This window comes from Cryptomeria japonica, chromosome 1 (assembly GCF_030272615.1).
Source record: "Cryptomeria japonica chromosome 1, Sugi_1.0, whole genome shotgun sequence".
In the NCBI taxonomy this organism is placed as follows: Eukaryota; Viridiplantae; Streptophyta; class Pinopsida; order Cupressales; family Cupressaceae; genus Cryptomeria; species Cryptomeria japonica.
In genome coordinates, this window is record NC_081405.1 from 453,978,390 (window position 1) to 454,001,624 (window position 23,235).

The window sequence follows — 23,235 nt, forward strand, 5'->3', positions numbered from 1 at the left end:
AGAGGGGCAGAATTTCCGTACCCTACTGCAATTCCAAGGAAGGACATTTCTTCCTAAGGTCTATAAAATGCGCTCCAAGGAAGGAAATTTCTATCTTATGTCTCAAATGCGCTCCAAGGAAGGAAATTTCTTCCTAGTGTCTAAAATGCGCTCCCTTGAAGGAAGTAAATTCCTTCCTTATGTCTCAAATGTGCTCAAGGAGTGAGCACCCAAGTAGGTAAAAAATTTGGCTGTCACAAACATGGGCGCAATTTCACCTACATAGTGCAATCCCATCCATATTATTTCATTGCTTGATAGGTGTCAAACTGCACTCAAAGCAAGATTCTCCTTCCCTTCCTAATCACGCTCAAGGGTGTGTTTGAAACATTGCAAACTAAGACATTAAGTCAACATCCAAGGGTAGAGTGCACTCATGCACTCTAAATTCCTTCTACCTAGTGCAATCCCGCTGTATCAAAGAGGAAATTTCCTCTATACATCTAAAGTCCGCCCAAGGTAGGAAGGGAAAAACACAAAGGTAGGGTGCTATTGCATCTCAATATTGCAATCCCACCCTAGTTTAATTTCCTCTCCCCCTCTAATTTGTGCTCAAGGAGATAAATGGTGAACTAAAATGCTAAGTTGGCCAAGGAGTCAAGTGAGGAGGGCGCTATTCCTTCTCCCTACTAAAATCCTGCCATAGAGAATTAAACGATATCCTGCCTCATGAGGAAGTCCACTCACAATTTTCTGGTCCTATGTGAAATCACACTCTCATTATTCCATGAGCAAGGTGGAAATGCGCTTGACATTCCACACATACCTTTGAATTGAGCTCTAGAACAAAATTTCCTTTCAGCCTCGAATTCACGCCCATCAAGGTGCTCGAATGATGTTTGAAACAGAAAGTACCAAGTCAGCCTTGTAGGAGACAAAAGAAACAATTTAACTGCCAATATAAAAGGATCAAGGCCGACCTGATTAAGATTTGTAGGTGATCATGTATATATAAGAAGTTGATTTCATTTGATTAGCATCATTCTAAAAGCAAATCAAAAGCGAGTTAAGGCAGATCAGATCGAGCAGAGAGAAGCAGACTTATGAGCGAGTTTATGTAGAGCAGAGAAGACCTGAAAGAGGCAAGTTGTAACAGATTGAGGAGTGAATTTTCAAGGTAAATCAGGCTCAAGTCCTAAGGGAGGCCAATTCACATAAGATTAATGCAAATTCAAGGGCAGAGATCAGCGAATTCCATGATGGAAAAGAGGAGAAGTTTGAACCAGAGAAATCAGATTTGAATCAAGTATGAAGTTTAAAAGAGGAAAAGATTAATAGGATATGAGTTTGCAAAGGAAAAATGAGTAATTCATACATAAATTTGAACAATTTCTTCACCAACTCCGGACTTGAAACATTACTTCCATAGGAATTCTATGTGTTGAAGTGCATTTCCAGATTTTTAGAAGGGCTTTGAGAAGTGAATTCCATGATTTGTTGATGTGATTTTGGGTTACAATTAATTTCACAATCTTGGAAAATTAATGCTCATTTTCGTAGCATGTTTTCTTGCACTCATTTTTAATTCCCCATCATGATGCAATGTACTTGCTCTATTTTCAGGTATAAGTGCATGGAATCAAGACAACGAGGAAGGATTCAACCATAAAAGGTAGATGGAAGATTTTACAATGACCTTTAGGAAATCCAAGATCAAAGGAAGGATGATACATGAGAAAGACTTCACAATCAAGGTGAACAAATGAAGTCAAGATCTACATTCCAAGGCAAAGACATGATTCACATTTCAAGGTCAATATGAAGGTTAATGGAGAAATAATACTTTAAGGAAGATGATTACAATGCCGATGAAAAGACTCACAAATGTAAGGTCAAGACGTTGCAACATGAAGGATTGAATTACACCAAGGAGAATCCCAAGATGACATTAAGACAAGGTTTACTGTTCAAGGGGGTGATGTCAAATCAAGAGCTACATTAGGGAATCCGAGTCCAAGGCAAGTAATTTCAAGATCAAGAATGATGCAGTTACATATGCTGAGTGGTTATTTAGGTGGGGGTTTTCAAGTCACCACTGAGCTACATTCAATAAGGTGCTCTTGCATGTTAATCTAAGGGCACCAGAGAGCTCTAGCTCATTATTTAGGATAGATTTAGATTATCACTATTGTGCTTTTACAAGCCTTGTATGCAGAGCCTTTTTCCTGGCTTTTCAGCTCCTAAACCCTAGAGTAGTCTAGTTCATATTTTTAGAACCCTGCTAGCCTCTTATGGATGCAACTATGCATGTACTTGAAGAATTCAATATAAGTGGTTTCAATTATTAAAATATTTCTATCCTTCCCCTACTATTGTCTATGGCTGATTGATTGCCTTTATGCTGCTATAATTGTACTAAAATTTTAGTTTTGTTGATTATTGGATTCTCTGCTAAAAGCTCTGTAAGAGATAAGTGGAAAAGTGTTCTTTTCTAGCTCATCATCTCACTTCCGTTTCGGCTCTTTCAATTCAGCAACTTCTTGCACTTTCTCTGTTGTTTAGTTGGAGCTAGAATAGAATGAGCTGGATTTCTCTAGAGGTTGTTTTGCTAGAGCATTGACCCGCATTAGTAGAACTTTCCGTGTTGCCACAGGTTGTGGGTATAGTGGCAAGCTTAGGAACCATTTTCACAGACATTTTGAAAAAGAAGAGAATGAATGACATGGTGAGCATACAAGATGATTTGTACTTACATAAATAATGTTCACATAGTTATTAAATGAATAAGATTAAATAGGAAGGAAGAGCCTTTATTTGCTTCAACTACTATAGGATAGGTTAATTTCACATTAACTGCCTTTCACTTCATCTCCAACTCATATAGGGATATAAGAGAGAGATAACTAGCAAACATGCATTCATTCCTCAAAGCATCGTTAACTCTTAACCATATATTTTTTCAAGTTAAAAGAATAACCATAGTTCACATAATCACAGACATCTTACCTACTACATAGACGAACACTACAATTGTAGAGAGAGAGAGATAGGGAGGGTGTACACATACTTCACATTGACAAGTCAATTTCTATCAACTCTGCATGCATGCAACTATTAGAACATCATTATAATTCATATAAAAGTACATTTGTTCACAAAATCAGAACATATCCATACAATTCTTTCTCTACAAAACATATTAAGAGAAGGTAAAGACAATGTTTGTCTTGTAACATGATAACAAACAATAGAACATCAAGCATCAAGATCAAATGTACTCATAAACTTCTCTAAAGTGTGTCTTAGGCATTTGAGATTAGGAGGAAAGAATAACCCGTTTAACTATTTTGGATTTTTAGGAAAACAAACATAATGATTGCATACTACGATGAACAAATTCAAATTCCAAACATTTATACATCCATTAATATAGAAAATTAAGGGCATCACAAGATTAAGGGCATCACAACGCTACATTATTTTGCACGAGGTTGAGAACACTATAGGTTGTGCAATGCCTAAAACTCCATCATACTAACATTCACTTAAATAACAGTGATCATTTCATGGCATATAACTGAAACCTAAATTACAATGCTCAATTCACAACTAGGAGGCAATTATAATTATCCTCCACATGCTAATTAGAAGATTCATTAGATTCACACCCTACATGTATTTATACATTCAAGGATTTTGTTACTTTGAATATCATCAAAGGTGCTAAAACTAGGAAAATCTTCAAGCAAAAACGTAAAAACACAGTAGGCCAACATGAGGTCGCTACAATTTGACCATGTGACATCAGTAGATGCATCCCCACATCAGAGTTAACACCTTATCAAGGATGATCATCAAGGATCCAAACAAATTCAACATCTCAAGCTATTCAACATCTCATGGTACTCAATACATCTCATGGAACTCAATACTAAGATGAATAATCTTCATGCATATGTGAGGATGGAAATGATAATGGACGAAAGTAACACAATTGCACAAAGGGACAAATGGATAACAACTTAGAAAGAGATTATGGAACTTTACTAGGGGTCAAGAGGCACAGTGGCATTTAAGGACTTGTAGATGGGTACTAAGTTTACCCAACATATTCATTCAAACTCTACTTTCTACTATTGGCAATTGACCCTCATTGGATTCATATGTTGTCATTGATGGTAACAAGATTCTGTAGAAGGCATATACCGACAGACACCGGCATTGGAGGCATATACCGATAGATACTGGCATTGGAGGCATACATCGGCAAACACCGGCATTGAAGTATTCAAGGTCACAACTGACACCGACACCGACATCCAGCACTTCTGTGAAGCTGACATCAGTCTGGGATCCAAAAAGTTTTATTCAATCATTTTGTAATTATTGTTTAGGGTCAACATTGAATATCTCTTCTAATGTATTGTAAGCCGACATAAGGCATATTGTTTGTAAAGGGTATATAAGTCAGTTTATTAGGTCATTGTGATATATGGAATAGAAGAGTGTATAGGATAAGGAAGCAAAACAGTGTGATGCGAAAGACATGTATGTAGATCATTTGTATGCGAAAGTAATATCATGCAATGAGCAGTAGATTGTTTGTAAAGCATTCATGGAGAAAAGGAGATACCGGTAAAAGGGTTTAAGAACTGGTACAGAACAGAGCTATAACCAAAACTTTTTTTGGCATAACAGATGCATTTTGTGAGTTCACCAATATTGTTTTATCTCAACAGAAGTTTGTAGTCAGTGAGACTCTTTTGTGTTGAGCAGTGTGCTCTAGGCGGTGTGCCTTCCTGCATGTGCAGGCCCCCCCATACTATGTAATGTCTTTCATATGGCTAATGAATTGATATTGTGGGTCACAAAGCCCACCGTGGTTTTTCTTCTTTGAGGTTTTCCACGTATAAATTTTGTGTTATGGTGTTCATTCATGTGGTTGGTTTATTTACTTCATGTTATATGTTTCTTCATTTACCGGTTTATATGTGTATGTTGCAATAAGGTAAAATCTTATGTTACCGACAGAACACTGATTCACCCCCCCCCTCTCAGTGTTCTTGGATTCATTGTATTCCAACAATTGGTATCAGAGCCTGGTACCTCGGAGGAAGTTTAACAGCTTGAGGAAGATCCTGAAACCGGAATCATTGAACATGGCTATGGAGAAGCAACTTGAGATGGCACTTGAGGATTATGATGCTGAAAGGTTGAAAAACTTGAAGCTGCAAAATGAATTGAATTCTGCTAATGAATTCATTCTTGTTCTACAAGAAAGATTATCATTAGCTCAAGCTAGGAGGAAGGAACTTTTGCAAAACCAAGATGATGAAGAGAAAAATGCACTTAAAGAACAATGTTAGAAGCTAAGTCAAGCAAATATGCTCATGAAGAATGAAATGCAAGACCTGACTATGGGGATGTCAAAAGAAATTGAGGATAGAAAGAAGGAAGAAAATCTTGTTGTATCTCTAAAGAACAAATCTGAAGAATGTGGCAGACTGGCTCATGAGAATGATATATTGAAAACTAATTTGGTACAATCCCGGAATAATGAACAAGAGCTTGAGAGACAAATAATAACTCTGAGAAATGATCTGACTACTGCAAGTGAGTATAAAGAAAAATTCAAGATTAGTGCTGCACAGTTGGATGATTTATTGAAAAGACAAAGGTAGAATGATGACTCTAGAGGACTTGGATTTGTACAAGGTGAAAGCTCCGGTACTGCAAATGAAGATCATACAACCGGTATGTAGAACTCATTAGATTAGAGGAAACCGATAAGGCAATCTAATGCTTATAAATTCAATGGTAGATGCTTTGTTTGTAATAAATTTGGGCATATGGCTAAACAATGTAGAAATAGAGCAAATCAAAACTACAATTCAGTTCCCGGTCAATGCACAAATTGTAAGAAATATGGTCATAAGTCAGAAGACTGCAGAATGAATGTTAAGTGTCATGCATGTGGAAAGTTTGGACATTTGGCTAATCAATGCAGATCAAGGAATGACACCGGATATGGAAAAGCAATTCAAAAGAACAATGTTACATGTTATGCATGCAACAAAATAGGTCATATTGCTAAGTACTGCAGAAGCAAGACTAAACCGGTTAGCAATGACAGAGCAAATGAGAAAGGAAAGCAGAAGATAGATGAAATACAACATGATCACACCAAGAGATGGTTAAGAAAGTCTGAAGAACCAAGTGGAGATGCAACTACACCAGAAATTGCAACAATTAACTCCACCGGTAGAACAAAGCATTCCTGCACCAACAGGAAATTCAAGCGGTAACTGAGGCATACGCCTTAGGGGTTGGCAAATTCATTGCAAATCTTGCATATTCCTCGGAAGAGATCTGAAGAGTTGTATTGATCATTGATGAAGGTTTACTCGGCATAAAAGTGAAACCGACATCCGGTAGGGTACATCGCTAAGCATTTATGACAGTGAAGGTAAACCAGAGCGAAGCAAAGGCAAATCACAGGTGATCAAGAGCGAGCAAAGGCATTCTGAAAAGATTTCCAACAGTTTTCAAGATCTTTCAAACCGACGATCGATTATCCAAGTATTTCTTTGAAATGGCATCCGGATCTTCATCTGCTCCTACTTTCATTGCAAATTCCACCATTGTCGAGGTTAGGGATAGGCTCAAACCCGTTTTTAAGGAAGTTCCTTAGATAGCAAAGGAGGAGGACTCTACTGGTGCATTCTTAAGGGTTCCTGATGGCGTAGTTTATGTAGAAGACGTCAGGGCCTATATTCACTACACCTTGGAGGATTTAGGCACTGAGGAGATCAAGGGAATGTATCAATCTGTGATACTAGGAAGCTCCAGAACAATCAAGTTGGAATATCAAGCCATTGAAGACCTAGGGTTATTTGGAATTCTGTACGTACCGGAATTCAAGGATGAAATGATCAGATATGGGGTCCACAATGAATACATCTGGCTGGACCGACCGTACATGATCACCAAGGAAGCAATCCAGGTGGTCATCGACTTAGCCAAAGTTGGACAGGAACCAGGGAAGAAGGTCTCCAACACTGAGGTTGAAAAGATCATCGACGCAACCCGTGATGGAAGGTCGATGAGGATCAACATCATCAAAGATACTGATGTGAAATTTGCCAGCATGATCATTGGCTACAAGGTAACTCAATCAAGTCGATTGAACTTTGTTGCCAGTTCTTGTATTCATGTTGCATACCAAATGTTAAGGAATGATGGAAAGTATGATTTATGTGAATGGTTAAGAAGTGAATTAATGTTAAATCTTGGCAAGATCAAAGGTGTCAAGAAAGGAACATTCAGGTTTGGTAATCTTATTGTCTGCTTAATGTTATATTTCATGAATGAGCTATCAGGTTTGGGAAAGAAACATTGGGCTCATGACATATCGGTAGGCATGCAAATTAAAGATGCAATCACCGGTCTTGGCAGCAACAGGGATGAGAAGCTATGGGGCTTCTTCAAATCTTTCCAAGAGAACATGAGACAGAGGAAGAGGATCTCCAAGCACATTGTGGAGAAATACTCCACTGATATCTGCTTCATGGTAAAAAAAATGAGACCCTCATGGAAGCAGTGGAACCAAGAACCATATGGGTCACTGAACTAGGATATGAAGTTGACGACAACATCTTGGAACTTTATGCAAAAATGCTGCTTGATGCTCCATTAGATTACAAGACTGAACATTTTGGCACTGCGGAGGAGAAGGCTCTTAAAGTTAAAATTGGCTTCAAAAAGAAAAGAAGAGAAAAGAAAATAGACAAAATGTGTGCCTTCGTTCAAAATGTTATCCACAGGATAGATACAAAACTAGGTTCTGGATCTAAACCGGTAGCAGTTAGTGCTCCTGAGGCAAAGAGGCCAACAACTTTCATTTCTCCTATCACTTCTGACTCTGATGCAGAGGATAATCAACCTCTCGCATTCAGAAGGGTACAGAGGAAGAAAACTGACAAGCCTCCGGTAGAGGAGAAGAAGGTGGAGCCAAGGAGGAAACTAGTAAGAAAAGTGACAAAGCCTACTGCACCCACACCTCCAGCAAGGAAACCTACTCAGAAGAGGAAACCAGTTCCATCTGCCCCTACAACCCCCAACAAGAAGAAGAAAAAGGATGATGAAGAAAAGATGACTTGTGCTGAGTTAATTGATGAGGTAACAAAAGATGGTATTTTGAAGAATGTGTCAAATTTATATGAACATCTAGATGAAAATGAGCAAAATGAAATAGAAGAAGCAATTTTGTTACATATAGACATATATAAGAAGGCTTTAGTAGAGATTTTGAAGGAAATTCCTTTATCATTGTACAATAAGTTAGATGCAAGAAGATTAGATGCAATCAAGAGGGATAGGGAAATTAAGGAAGTTGAACTTTTGAATATGTATGGTTCTATAAATAATGAGGAAATGAAAAGATGTATAGATGTTGCCAACAGAACAATTTTTAGCAGCAAACCCCGACAAATAAGCCTAATGATGGGTAGAGTAAATGAGATAATAAATGAGACCAGAGATAGTTGGTCTAATGAAAGATCCCTGATGGATCTCTTTTGCTGATCTGCTGTAATTTTTATTATTTTAAATTGATTTTTCCCGTTTATTAATATTTTCTTTCAGAAATAGACAGAAGTTGCAGAAGGGTTGGATTCTTTTTGTGTTTTGATGATTTTTCAACAAGTAATAAATGAAGTACAAGTACATGAACAAAGTACTGAAAATGAAGTTCATATATAGCCAAAACAAATTTGATTCAAGGCAGATTTCTGAATATAAAATCAAATATTTGACCAGATGAAGATTTCCAATAATTTTAGGAAGGTTACAATCAGGACTGAACCCAACCTGTATGCTGAAAGAGTAATATAACCAGGAATGAAGCTGCGGCAAGATTCCAGCCCTTGAAGTGCTGCACGTGGGAAGGAAAGTGGCTGCCAGGTACAACCGTATGGCTGCCAAGTACACCCAACTGGATAGAAACCCCCAAACCCCACGCTGAACTCTATCAGAATCACTGAAACTTCCAGAAAGTGTGCCATACAATCTCCAAGATGCTAATAACTGCAAGCAAATCCAAACCACTGTATTGGGGGCTACGTCCCAAACAGGCAAGGCATTGGGGTTGGCGTCCCAGATGCTGAAAAGCTCTTCCAGAGCCAAAATCTCAAATCCAAGATGTAAAATGTGTAGAAGATACTTGATAATTAGGTTACCATCTCCTTATAACTCCTTCCCTCTAGCTCGAACCCTAAAAGTGTATGAAAAGTGCACTTAGGCTTATAAAGTCTTATTTCTCATTTTTAGTCGCCAAGTATAGAGAAAACGCCACTTTTTTAATATAAAAGAATTTCGTTCATCAAAAGGGTCCCTGACAAATGGGAAACATTAGAAAAGTTCAAGACCTTTCCAACGAGCTATAACACATGGGCATATGCATCCAGATGAAGCCAAAAACCCCTTATTACTCCAAAATGGCTATAAACATAGCCTTATTTAATTAATTAAACGCTAACTTAGGAAATATTTAAATATATTAAAAATATAACCCAAATAGCTACAGAAGGTACAAATGACTCCAAAAGTCTGAAATGGAACTTGTCACCTGTCTATGGCTGATGTCGGAAATCATGGATCAACTGGCAATCTCATCCCTAAAATCTAGGGATGCTCCTAGAAACTAGGAAACACACCCAAATCTCCTAAAACTGAAACCAAGGAATAGTCTCGTGGAACCCCAACCCTGGACGCTGTCACAACCTCCTAAAAAGTAGGAACTGCCTCCTAAAATGTAGGAACTGCCTCCTAAAATCAAGGAACTGCTCCAAACTGGTCTACTATTGCTAGAAACACAAAATCCAAACACCGAATATCCTGACTGAGTCTCTATCCACCATTGCCAACCTACAAGACTCCATAATAGGCTAACTCACATGTCTTTGCTAGACAGAGCTAAAGAGGGGACATGACAGTCCTCCCCTCTCGGAGATGCTTGCCCACAAGCAACTGAAACACCAATCCTCCACCATCCCAAATAAGACGTAAACAAATCATTGCATGTAACTGCTGCTCATCTCTGATATAAACAACATGCAATACCCTGCTCTGGAATGGCTCCTCAGAACGCTGAAGCACCTGTGCTGTCAAATCAACACTGCGTGGGTCGCAGAGCGAAGCATAGCTCCCGCTGAATACCTCAAGTGAGCAATGGAAAACTATATCATCTCCATAGATCAAATATCCATAAATGCCAAGATCACTAGTGTGTCGGTGATCACCAACTTGCATAACATCCGTCATAATATCCAATGAATGCCAATCCATGGAAGACCCTCTGTGATCTGACCCCATCTGACACAAGTGACACACAACTGCCACACACTGCTGCTGATGTGCCGGAAGATCTAATGCCAACTCACTAGACAATATATAATAATAATACTGACTAAAATCATCACTGTCTAGGCTGGCATCTAAAAATATGTAATCACCAACCAGCAATGAAACAATCACCCTGTCTAGAGAATCAGGTGAAACTGCCACATCAACTGGCTCAAAGTACTCACTAGGAGTAACATCACATAACTCATCCACGTTAGCTATCTGATGACAATCAACCTGTGGATCAATTGTCGTCCCACTCTGCTCGATAAACTAAGATGGATAGTGGGTAAACTCCAGCTCCATCCTCATGAAATTCCGAACATACCGTCCAAGTGTCAACAACCACTATACACCCACGACTACATCTATACATCTGAAGTGAAGCAACCCATGTAGGATCCACGAAAGAAAGGTATTACACATGTCTATACCATGATCCCACACAAACCACCTGTAGGACATAAACTGCTCCTGCTGCTCTCCTCTGATATAAGTGCCATATAATCTTAATATCTGGAGCAACATACTATAATCCCTATAAGATGTATCAAATGAATCAACACCTGGATCCCAAATAAAACTAAAATCCACATCCATCTGTCATGAAGAGACAATGATAGTAAGAGGCATCCTCGATACCGTGTCTCTCTACAGCCACTGTGAAACTCTCACACCTGTGATAACCATCCACAACAACACACCTGCCAATTCCTGCATCATCCTTCCCCCATGATCCTGGATGAAGTCTCTGTGTCAAGGAGATGAAAAACTTTGACGGTCGCTGCTCATCATAACGGTTGATTATTTGCTGATCTCGCAAACAATCCATCCCAAACTGCTGGATCAGGTGCCTGCAATCAATAACTCTATCCTCTGAAGATGGGAGAGCACTATCGCAACACGGATAGTATAAGTCCCGAACCAACTCACATCTGCGAGCCATCCAATCATCTACAATCGGACTAAAAGAGAAATGAAGTGCACTCCTCGCGAGGCAATCTAAATGGACTCTCGTAGGCTCACTCAATGGCTTTGTGTCATAATCTTGTCCATCAAACTCATCATCACTCCCACTGCTCTCAAACCATGAATCCGAAGACAACTCATATGTCTGAGATCCATGATACACCTCAACTGAGCACTGTGGCTCTGCGGTGTAACATACTGGTTTCCCTCGTCAGCTGTAAGAGGTGTAAATGAAGATTTGCTTTCCAGAGAAGGAAACAAGTCAACAGGAGTATCATACTCCCAACCAGCTGACAAACTGCTAGTCGCCTGTGAAAACAATGATGGAGTAATATCGTGAGTCAAATCGCAACTCTCTGGTGAATCTCACAGTGTCATAGTAGAACACTGTACTGTATCTGTCGCTGATGATGTCTGTGCCACTCTCAATCTATCAGAAAGCTCCTCCAATCTGGAGTTCGCTTCCTAAAGGGACAACTGGGTATCCTCCCATGCAACAACAGTCGCCTCAAGCTCCTGAGAGAGGATATCAACTTCCTCCTCTTCCCTCAACAAAGCACCATAACTAATAAAATCCCTCTGAAGGAGATAATCTCGGTCAGCCACTAACTTTAAATACTCATGCTTCAATATCCCAATGGCTCCATAAAGAGCATGAAACTCTGGTAAGGAAAAATCACTGCTGCCCTGCTCATCAATCATGAGGGTGCTCCAACTATGTGTAGCCAACAACTGGCGAGCGACATCGAAATGCTCAATAACTGTGTCTATACGCCTGTCATCAACCTTGAGTTGTCCAATTAGGTGATGAGGAGTCCGAGAATGTTGGCTCTCCTGTAACTGTACAAACTCAAAATCTACATTGTGGAAAGAAGTTGTATCTGTATCCTGTACCTCTCTATAGTCAACATCATGTATGCACTCGGCCATGGATACAACCTCATCCAAAGTACTGCTGCTCTGTGCCTCTGAGAACACCACATCCGTCAGTGATGATACTACTGAAAATGCACTGTCATCACTCTCTTCTGCAGGCCATGTGTCCGCACAACCCACTGGCTCACGATCCTGGGGTCCAGTGCTACTAAGAGAACATACTGGGCTGGATTCTAAGGTCTGATCTATAAAATCAGAATCATGATGATATGAGCTCTCAACATTCCAAGCATCATTGGTACCCGAATTTTGAATACCTTCATGTGACAGCCCATTGGCACCATCTTGTACAAGTGTAGACATTGATACCTCAAGCCGATGCAAAGGTACCTCACTGCTGTCATAAAAATCAGAATTGCTAACTTCTAAATCAGTTGCCTCTTGGGAAATCCCCTGCACGAAAGGTGAGGACAATTCATTATCCAAAGCTGTCCTAATGTCTCCTTGAGTTGAATCCACATGTCTAACAAAACCATCACATAAATTCTTGTCCCACTCATTGGAACTTGAGGGCACCAAAACATTCTTATGTAGAGGTATATTACCCTTAAATGAAATTTCTCTGTCCATTCCTGATTCCTGCACCCTTGATTCTTCTTTCCTTCTTTGCCACTGATCTGAACTTGTAGCTACCAAGTTATCTTCGTCTGCTCCGGGTACACCCATAAATTGTGTGAAGGAAAGGAGCTCACGTATCATCTTAGGAAGAGAACAATATTGATGATAGCTGCTCATAACTGTATCATTAAATATCTTGGCAGGAGGCATCCTACTTTTATGTGCTAGAGAAGATGAAACTTTTGAGTGCCCAATTTTAGTTCTAGCCATGGTATTTACCTGTAACTAAATTGATATCCCAACAGATCCCGGAGGTCGAAATAAAAGTTTGTTCTCAACAATTTTGGGACTTTGGCCAGCATATTGTCTTACCAGCTGTCAACTGTAAGCATAAATGTGTAGGCTAACAACTAACCAGTTGCTGATATGAATTATCAAAACCTTTTATCCAGTATCCAGATGCTGAAATGAATTATCAAAACTTTTTATCCAGTACCCAGATGTGACAATTTCTCATAAACCCTACAGGCTGGCAGGATGTAGGCTCTGATACCACTGAGAGGTCCCTGATGGATCTCTTTTGCTGATCTGCTGTAATTTTTATTATTTTAAATTGATTTTTCCCGTTTATTAATATTTTCTTTCAGAAATAGACAGAAGTTGCAGAAGGGTTGGATTCTTTTTGTGTTTTGATGATTTTTCAACAAGTAATAAATGAAGTACAAGTACATGAACAAAGTACTGAAAATGAAGTTCATATACAGCCAAAACAAATTCGATTCAAGGCAGATTTCTGAATATAAAATCAAATATTTGACCAGATGAAGATTACCAATAATTTCAGGAAGATTACAATCGGGAATGAACCCAACCTGGATGCTGAAAGAGTAATATAACCAAGAATGAAGCTGCGGCAAGATTCCAGCCCTCGAAGTGCTGCACGTGGGAAGGAAAGTGGCTGCCAGGTACAGCCGTACGGCTGCCAAGTACACCCAACTGGATAGAAACCCCCAAACCCCACGCTGAACTCTGTCAGAATCACTGAAACCTCCAAAAAGTGTGCCATACAATCTCCAAGATGCTAATAGCTGCAAGCAAATACAAACCACTATATTGGGGGCTACGTCCCAAACAGGCAAGGCATTGGGGTTGGCGTCCCAGATGCTGAAAAGCTCTTTCAGAGCCAAAATCTCAAATCCAAGATGTAAAATGTGTAGAAGATACTTGATAATTAGGTTACCATCTCCTTATAACTCCTTCCCTCTAGCTCGAACCCTAAAAGTGTATGAAAAGTGCGCTTAGGCTTATAAAGTCTTATTTCTCATTTTTAGTCGCCAAGTATAGAGAAAACGCCACTTTTTTAATATAAAAGAATTTCGTTCATCAAAAGGGTCCCTGACAAATGGGAAACATTTAGAAAAGTTCAAGACCTTTCAACGAGCTATAACACATGGGCATATGCATCCAGATGAAGCCAAAAACCCCTTATTACTCCAAAATGGCTATAAACATAGCCTTATTTAATTAATTAAACGCTAACTTAGGAAATATTTAAATATATTAAAAATATAACCCAAATAGCTACAGAAGGCTCAAATGACTCCAAAAGTCTGAAACGGAACCTGTCACCTGTCTGTGACTGATTCGGAAATCATGGATCAACTGGCAGTCTCATCCCTAAAATCTAGGGATGCTCCTAGAAACTAGGAAACACACCCAAATCTCCTGAAACTGAAACCAAGGAATGGTCTCATGGAACCCCAACCCTGGACGCTGTCACAACCTCCTAAAAAGGAGGAACTGCCTCCTAAAATGTAGGAACTGCCTCCTAAAATCAAGGAACTGCTCCAAACTGGTCTACTACCGCCAAAAACACCAAATCCAAACACTGAATATCCTGACTGAGTCTCTATCCACCATTGCCAACCTACAAGACTCCATAATAGGCTAACTCACATGTCTCTGCTAGACAGAGCTAAAGTGGGGACATGACATCTAAATTCTTCCAAAAGAATCCTGATTTCCTTACTTCTCAAGAAGAATTTGCTAGGGCAACAACTTCCACCATTCCGGATAGATCTAAAGGGAAAGGAATTTTGGGAAGTTCAGATCAAATTTTGAATGAACCGATAGTAAATAAGAGTGTACAGACTCCACCGACAGGTAGACCTAAAATTGATAAGAGTGTACAGACTCCATCGACAGGTAGACCTAAAATTGATAAGAGTATACAGACTCCACCGACAGGTAGACCTAAAACTGATAAGAGTGTACAAACTATACCAACAGAAACAACATTTGTATAGTTCGAGCAAGGCAATGTAGATAATGTACAGGGTACTGATAATATTGTGGATAATACTCCACCGACAGTAACAACTACTGCACCAAGTGGCGAAGCCACCGATGCAAAAGGGGATGAGAAAAGAGATACACCAGGAGAGGATAAGGGAAAGGAGACTGATAAGACTCCCAGTACCATACCGGCAGTTGATTCCCCAACAAAACTTTTGGCAATTGACACTTCTCAAGTTGAGAAGAAATCAATCACAGAGATGAGTCCCACAGAGCTAATGATGATGGCTACTCAAAAGCTAATGAAGGAGGGATCTGCAGACAAAGGAATAATAGATCATTCAATAACAGTTTTGCACAGATTGATTCCTGATTGTATGATTGAAAATGAAGCAAGCCCTTCCGGCAAGCTTAAGGTATTGACAGAGCACATATCTAAAAAATTTCAATCATTACAGCAGATTTCCGATCGACAAGCACTTGAAAGGTTTACTTTGGCTAAGAGAGCCGCTTTTGATCAAATTATTGAGACAGAAAAGAGGAAGATTGAGGAGAAACTTATACTTATTGAAAATTCTTTGAAACGGTGTTCTAACATCTACAGGGTCTGTTGTAATATAGAAATTCTTACAACAAATGTAGATAAGAGGATAAAAGAGTTACAAGACAAGATTGCTACTATTGCTAATTCTTTTGATGGACTAACTTCACTTACAACATCTATTGATGGACAAATTTTGACTTTGGAGAATCAAATTTTTGCTCTTGAAAAAGAAAGAGACAAGATTATTCGAAGAGAAAGGAGTCTCAGAGGTTTGGTGAGTCCAAGATTGGATTCACTTGGTGTACATGAGAGGGAATGCATGGACATACTTGCAAAGCCCACACCGACAGAAGTCACTGAGAAAGAAACATTTGCACATCTACTGAGTGGACTTGTATCCATATCTAAAACATTCAAAACTGGCTGGGATACCTATATACAGTTACTTGAGAAAGCTTATCCAAAAATCTTGAAATTGGTCAAGCTCCGATAAAGTAATTTGTAATTTTTCATTCTTTTGCACAAATTATTAACAATTCTTTCAATTCTTTCACCGGTCTTTGGCATTGATGCCAAAGGGGGAGGATATGTATGTGAAAAATATGTATATAATCCTAGGGGGAGGATATCAGACAGAGAGTACAGACAGAGAGTTTATTGCAAACATAGTCAATCAGCTCAGGGGGAGCATATTTCAGTTGAACCGGCAGGGAATCCATTTTTTACATGAGTGTTGCCATCAATGCCAAAGGGGGAGATTGTTGGCAATTGACACTCATTGGATTCATATGTTGTCATTGATGGCAACAAGATTCTGTAGAAGGCATATACTGACAGACACCGGCATTGGAGGCATATATTGGTAGATACCGACATCAGAGGCATACACCAACAGACACTGGCATAGAAGTATTCAAGGTCACAACCGGCACCGACATCCAACATTTCTGTGAAGCCGAGATCAGTCTGGGATCCGAAAAGTTTTATTCAATTATTTTGTAATTATTGTTTAGGGCAGACATTGAATATGTCTTGTAATGTATTGTAAGCCGACATAAAGCATATTGTTTGTAAAGGGTATATAAGTCAGTTTATTAGGTCATTGTGATATATGAAATAGAAGAGTGTATAGGATAAGGAAGCAGAACAATGTGATGCGAAAGACATGTATGTAGATCATTTGTATACGAAAGTAATATCATGCAATGATCAGTAGATGGTTTGTAAAGCATTCATGGAGAAAAGGAGATACCGGTAAAAGGGTTTAAGAACCGGTACAGAACAGAGCTATAACCGGAACTCTTTTTGGCATAGCAAATGCATTTTGTGAGTTCACCAATATTGTTTTATCTCAGCAGAATTTTGTATTCAGTGAGACTCTTTTGTGTTGAGCAGTGTGCTCTAGGTAGTGTGCCTTCCTGCATGTGCAGGCCCCCCCATACTATGTAATATCTTTCATATAGCCAGTGAATTGATATTGTGGGTCACAAATCCCACCGTGGTTTTTCCTCTTTGAGGTTTTCCACGTATAAATTCTATGTTATGGTGTTCATTCATGTGGCTGGTTTATTTACTTCATGTTATATGTTTCTTCATTTACTGGTTTATATGTGTATGTTGCAATAAGGTAAAATCTTATGTTACCGGCAGAACATTGATTCACCCCCCCACCCCTCTCAGTGTTCTTGGATTCATTGTATTCCAACATCTACCTAGCCCACAAAGACAAGGAAAAATCCTCCTACAATTGCACCCCTCAATTCTCAAAAAATGGAGAAATCTTCCCCCATGATAGGTATGACAAGCATCTATTTTTCTTTCTCCAAAGATTCCCAAAAACAAGTCAAAAGCCCTAGAAATTCCCCAAAAAACATTAAAAAGTAATTTTAACACTTAAATTTACTCTATTAGTCACTCACATAGAAAAAATATGAAACATGTTTGAAAAAAATTAGGAAAGATTTTGTCCTATAACTTTGCAATACAAGTTCATGATGAAGGGGATGACAAGTAAAGATGGGGATTGAGTGCAGGAGCGAGAGTGCCTACATAGGCAGTAAAAGAGTTTCAAAATTTATGCAAGGGGAGATTGAGAATGAAATGGATGAAGGGGATGATGAAGATAAAGATGGAGAGTTAGTTGACAAATGGGGCAATTTGTATGTGGATGATGAGGCTGATTCCCTTTTGGTGCCATGGTTGGAGACTTAGAGGAATGCATTTGGTTTTGATGAGAAGGATATATCACTCTTGGATTTGTGGATGGAGACGCAAAGGAACATTTCTTTGGTATGTTCATCTTTTGCAATGCCAAATATATTTGGTTCTAGACCAAATGATCTTGGGGAGGTCCTCAAGAAAGGATTTCTTCTTCCCTCTCCCAAAAATCGTGTAGTGCTAATGTGGCAGTTGTCTCTTCAACCCTTGTTGTTACTCCTACTAGGGCTCTTGAGATTTTAAAGGAACATCGTGTGATGGGGGCTTGCACATTGAAGGATATCAGTGGTCCAAGCTTATAGATAAATTATGACTGTGTTGTTAATGTTGTGTGTTGGCTAGGGTGAATGCCCTAGGGTTTTTGTTGAGGTGAGTGTGCTAGTTGCTATTGTTGGTAAGGAGTCCCTCTCTTCCTTTTCGTGTGGAGTGTTTCATTGATGATGGTTTAGATGTTGTCCCTACCTAGGCCATGGTGGAGGGGTAGATACAAATCACTAGCCCTAGTTCTCTTATTATTAAGTCGATTGATTGGTTTAGGAACTTGCTTGTTGGGAGATTTAGCAGTAATCATCCCAACATTGATATATTAAGAAGATGGATGCTTCAGAAATGGAAATTAAGAGGATTGGTTGAGGTAGTCGCTATGCTGAATAATTTTTTCTTATTTTCATTTTCCAATCTAGATGATGCTCAAGGACTCTTTAGGAAGGTCCTTGGTTTTTGGGGAAGAATGGTCTTTGTCTTAAAAATTGGTCTCCAGGCTTTAACCCGATGAAAGATGAATTTATCAAGTTCCCTATTTAGATTAGACTATCGGGGCTGCCACTGGAGTACTAGGATGAAGAGGTTTTTATGCTTGTTGCCAATACTTTTGGGCCATACTTTGTTGCTAATAGGGTCACTAAATTTAAGAAACATTTAATGTTTGTTAGATTTTGTGTGCTTGTGGAAAAAAACAAGGTGCTCCCTACTCGGATTACCAATCTTCCAAATTTGGAGATTTGGTGTAGCAAATTGAATTTGAAGGCTTTTTAGTTATTCATCATTATCGTTGTAAAGTGGTCCATGCACTTGCTAGTTTCTCAAGCAACAAGAAATAACATTTCGTTTGGAGGAAAAAGGAACAAATGTCTGTTGTCATTGAGGCGTGCATTACAACCGTTGAGGATATGCAAAAGGAAGATAATAGTGGGAAATCTCTTGTAGACTGTATGATGATGGATACCTATTTTTGTTCTCAGGGTTGGATAATGGATCTTCTTGTGGTCTTATGAATCTCCTTTGTTCCAAAAAAAGAAGTTTAGGGTAGAAGGATCATTGCACTATGGTAAGCAAAAGTCTTTTGAACAATTTGGCTTCAAACCACCTTGACTTTTGTAAGGATTTGTAGTGTCCTATTTTTGTCATGCCATTGTCATTCCTCTTAGTGTCCTTTGCTTCTTTGTTGTACTTACTACTTATCTTTCTTGTTTGTACAAGGGTTTGGGGCCTTGGGCCCTTTCAAAATCTTTGCTTACCTTAATCAAAAACAATTTCAGCTCTTTCAAAAAGCCTTTAAAAAAAATATTTCGGGTTCTCAAAGTAAAGACCAAATAAAATTCATTTTAAAACACTTGCCCAACCTCTTAACTTAAAATAAATACAAAACAACACAAATCAACTCAACCTAAGTCACTAAACGACTAGCATGGGGTTGTGGTCACTTTCGACTAAGATGAGTTGGCATATATAACACATTAGCACAAATAAGATCTCATTGCTCCAACATATGGAGGGAGTGGGTGAAATGGTCTTGACAATCCCACCTCCCCACTATTCTGACCTATAGAATTCGACACACTCAATGCTCACATTAAACCTTATCTTGAAAGACTACAGCCAAAGCAATAAGATTTACAATTACATCGTTCACCTTTTAGCACCTTTAATCAGTGCATTGATGTGGAAATTCACTATTCATCAACATGGATAAAAATAAACTATAATTTGTACAGCTAAAATTCATCATCAAACATTACAAAATCAATTGATTTAAATCATGCATTTATACCTCTATAGAAGTCACTATTCACGCTTCAGTATAGATTCATTATTCGACATAAAGATTTCAATATGATATTAAAATCCACATATAAGTGGCCAGCCCATAAATGGGTTTAGTGATGTTCAATCAACACTATTCAATATGAACCATTAAATCTTATCTTGAAAGACTACAGCCAAAGCAATAAAATTTACAATTACATCGTTCACCTTTTAGCACCTTTAATCAGTGCATTGATGTGGAAATTCACTATTCATCAACATGGATAAAAATAAACTATAATTTGTACAGCTAAAATTCATCATCAAACATTACAAAATCAATTGATTTAAATCATGCATTTATACCTCTATCGAAGTCACTATTCATGCTTCAGTATAGATTCATTATTTGATACACAGAATTCAATATGATATTTAAATCCACATATAAGTGGCCAGCCCATAAATGGGTTTAGTGATGTTCAATCGACACTATTCAATATGAACCAACAGCCTGTAGATTGAATATAGCTAGTCCATTTAAGTGCAATAATATTGCATAATTAAAATTAATGTATCTCATGATGAATAAAAAATCAACTGGCGTAGACATTATCACATTGACATACCCCTTAATAGACTCATGCTTGTGCATTTACAAACAGAACTATCATTACTATCAAGGACTTAAGTCGTCATCATACAGGGCTCACAGAAAGAGTGTGATGTGGGTGATTGGGCCTTACTTGCATGTGGCATTTTGAATCTTTTGGGGTGTGGATGTGTGTGTGCGCACATGTCTGTGAACATGTGTGGTGTTCTGAATCTTTATCCAAATCTTTCCTAGATTTTCTTGGTAAACCTAATTTTATTGTATGGTAGACATGTAATAATATATGTAGTAAATCAATGGTTAAAAACTTAAAACCATTTCATTTAAAGAGAACTGTCTCTCTTTTGTGCTTCAGTGCTGGTGTAAGTGACTTCTTTTTGTTTTGCCGTGATACTTTCAGTAATGATTTCTTACAAGGATGCACCTAAAACTGCTCACCTTATGAGCACACTTAGGCTATCACTGTTTGTGTGCCTGCAGCCCTGTAATCGTATTTCTGCACTGCATTGCTGTAATCACTATGTAACTTAATGATTATCCTATGTAAGATTGTGCTCACTGACTTTGTACTTTACAGTGATTGAATTAACACTAGCTGCATTGATGACTTTGGCATTACTTAGTAAAATTGCGGTACTTAGAATATGTATTTGCATGACTGCAACAATGATCTGAAACAAAATTGTACACAATGTGACACACTTAGCATACTTAGCACTTGAAAGTAGATATTTTAGCAATAAGTTAAGCGAGCAAAGGTAGGGATATGTGACACCCCTGCATGCATGTGTCTGGGAAAAAGATCCCAATTCATGAGAATCATGTTGGCATTTACATAGCTCCAACAATAATTTTTATTAGCATTGATTGTTTGCTGTGGCTAGTTGCAAAATACATATACATTTTTTCATTAACCTACACCCTTTGTTAATACTGCAGGAGATGAAAATCTAATGATGGATATGTGTGAAAAGGCCTTGAAAACAGCTCTACCTGATGCAGCCACTAAAATTGCAGAATACCTACTTTCACTTGTAGGAAGTGGCACTAAAAGAAGCTAGATTTGGTTGCTTGAGCATATGTTGTTTCCTAGGTTCAAAAACATTCTGATAAGGTGTTTGAAGTGCCAAATGATACGTAAAGATATAAAGGATGGTAAGGTGTAACTGTTGTCATTTGTTACTTCTAATTCTTTTGGATAGTGAAATAAAATTTGTGGTTTCCATTGCACCAAAACATGTGCAGCATATTTTATAAGAAAGACCTACAAAACGTCCATACAATATAATTTTTTTTGTTTCAATAGACTGCATGTGCATGCAGTTGTGTGCACATACAAATCTTGGGCTGCACAGAGAGAATATTAACACACGCTTAATGTCATTTTCCACTTCAACATGAGATAATTAGATATAATAACAGCAAAGGTAATATCATTGCTAATGTTGTGTAAGCTGTTGAGCACGTTATCTGTAAAAAAGTAGGAAACTGCAATATCTGAGATCTAACAATTTGGAAGGGAAAAAAGCAAGGTTGCATGGGTACGGGGGTGCTTGGAGACTTTGGAGACTAGTGCTGGTACTGGTACGGCTATTTTTTCAAAATAGGAGACGTGGGTACTTGGAGACGCCAATTTCTTTTAAATATAATTTAATAATTTATAGAAATTTTGAAAATATAATGACATTGAACATTAAATATAATGACATTAAATATAATATAATAATTTAGTAATGGCTGTTGCAACGTTTTAAGAAATCCTTGTAACCTGCATTTGTTTTGAGCATTGTTTTTCTTCCGTTTGTACTACATTTTGATTATTTTGTTGCCTGTGTTTTTTGTTTTTTTAACATTTTAAGGTTTCCTTTTTTTTTGTTTGTCTTGGAGATGGTGGGAGACGGGCAGATACGTTAGCGGAAGTCTCCTCTCTATGGAGACGTTTTCAACCAAGTTTCCGGTGCAGGATACGCGTCCGAGTCTCTGGTACGAGTACCCAGGGGCTGGGTACGAGTACCCATGCAACCTTGGAAAAAAGATAATTATCCATAATACAAATGGCTGTTACAATTTAGAATGATTTAATAGTAATTGACATATTGTGTTACATTGCTAAATTCCTGCTTGTGTTGATAGATTGAAGCTCCGTTATGTCTTCATAAATGGGCCTGTAAACATGGATGATCATCAGAAAAGAGTATTGCATTGTGATGTATTTAAAAAACCATTTTTTTGAAGGGCTCTTCCATTAGTCAAGTAGAGAGTGAAGGGAACGGCTTAAGCAGTCGGCAAGAAGTTTGTTCATTTAGTAATCGAACTTCTTTTGACCACTAAATTAACAAACAATTCGCTGACTGTTTACTTTCTAAGCAAAGTAAAACTCATTTGTAAACATTTTAAGTCAGGCTTAACATTCTGAAACATTGATTAATAATCTCCTGGATTTCCTACCATCCCTAGAATTGTATCTCTTGGAGTACACACTAGATGCTTGTATTGTTACTACTTACCAACTCAGAATTAGAAACAGTCTTGCCCTCATCAGCATTAGACATATTATGCAATAAGCTCATATTTTATTAGATAATAATTTCTATATATTTGTTTCTTATGTTATAACAAGAATGAAACTTGAAATGCCACCATATGCTTGCAAATCACAACTACATGTTTTGTTATATAACTCCCAACAATTTTCTTT

At 38.2% G+C, this 23,235-nt stretch overlaps 1 protein-coding gene across 1 annotated transcript in view; it reads left to right on the forward strand.

The window, feature by feature from the left end:
* The window catches only part of LOC131064462 (uncharacterized), an 84,293-nt gene extending 62,520 nt beyond the window's left edge, over nt 1–21,773 (forward strand). The window contains exon 4 of the mRNA XM_057998621.2: nt 21,477–21,773. Within this exon, the coding sequence (XP_057854604.1) occupies nt 21,477–21,598 (122 nt within the window). The 3' untranslated portion in view covers nt 21,599–21,773. The remainder of the gene's footprint in view (nt 1–21,476) is intronic.
* Nucleotides 21,774–23,235: the final 1,462 nt, after the last annotated feature.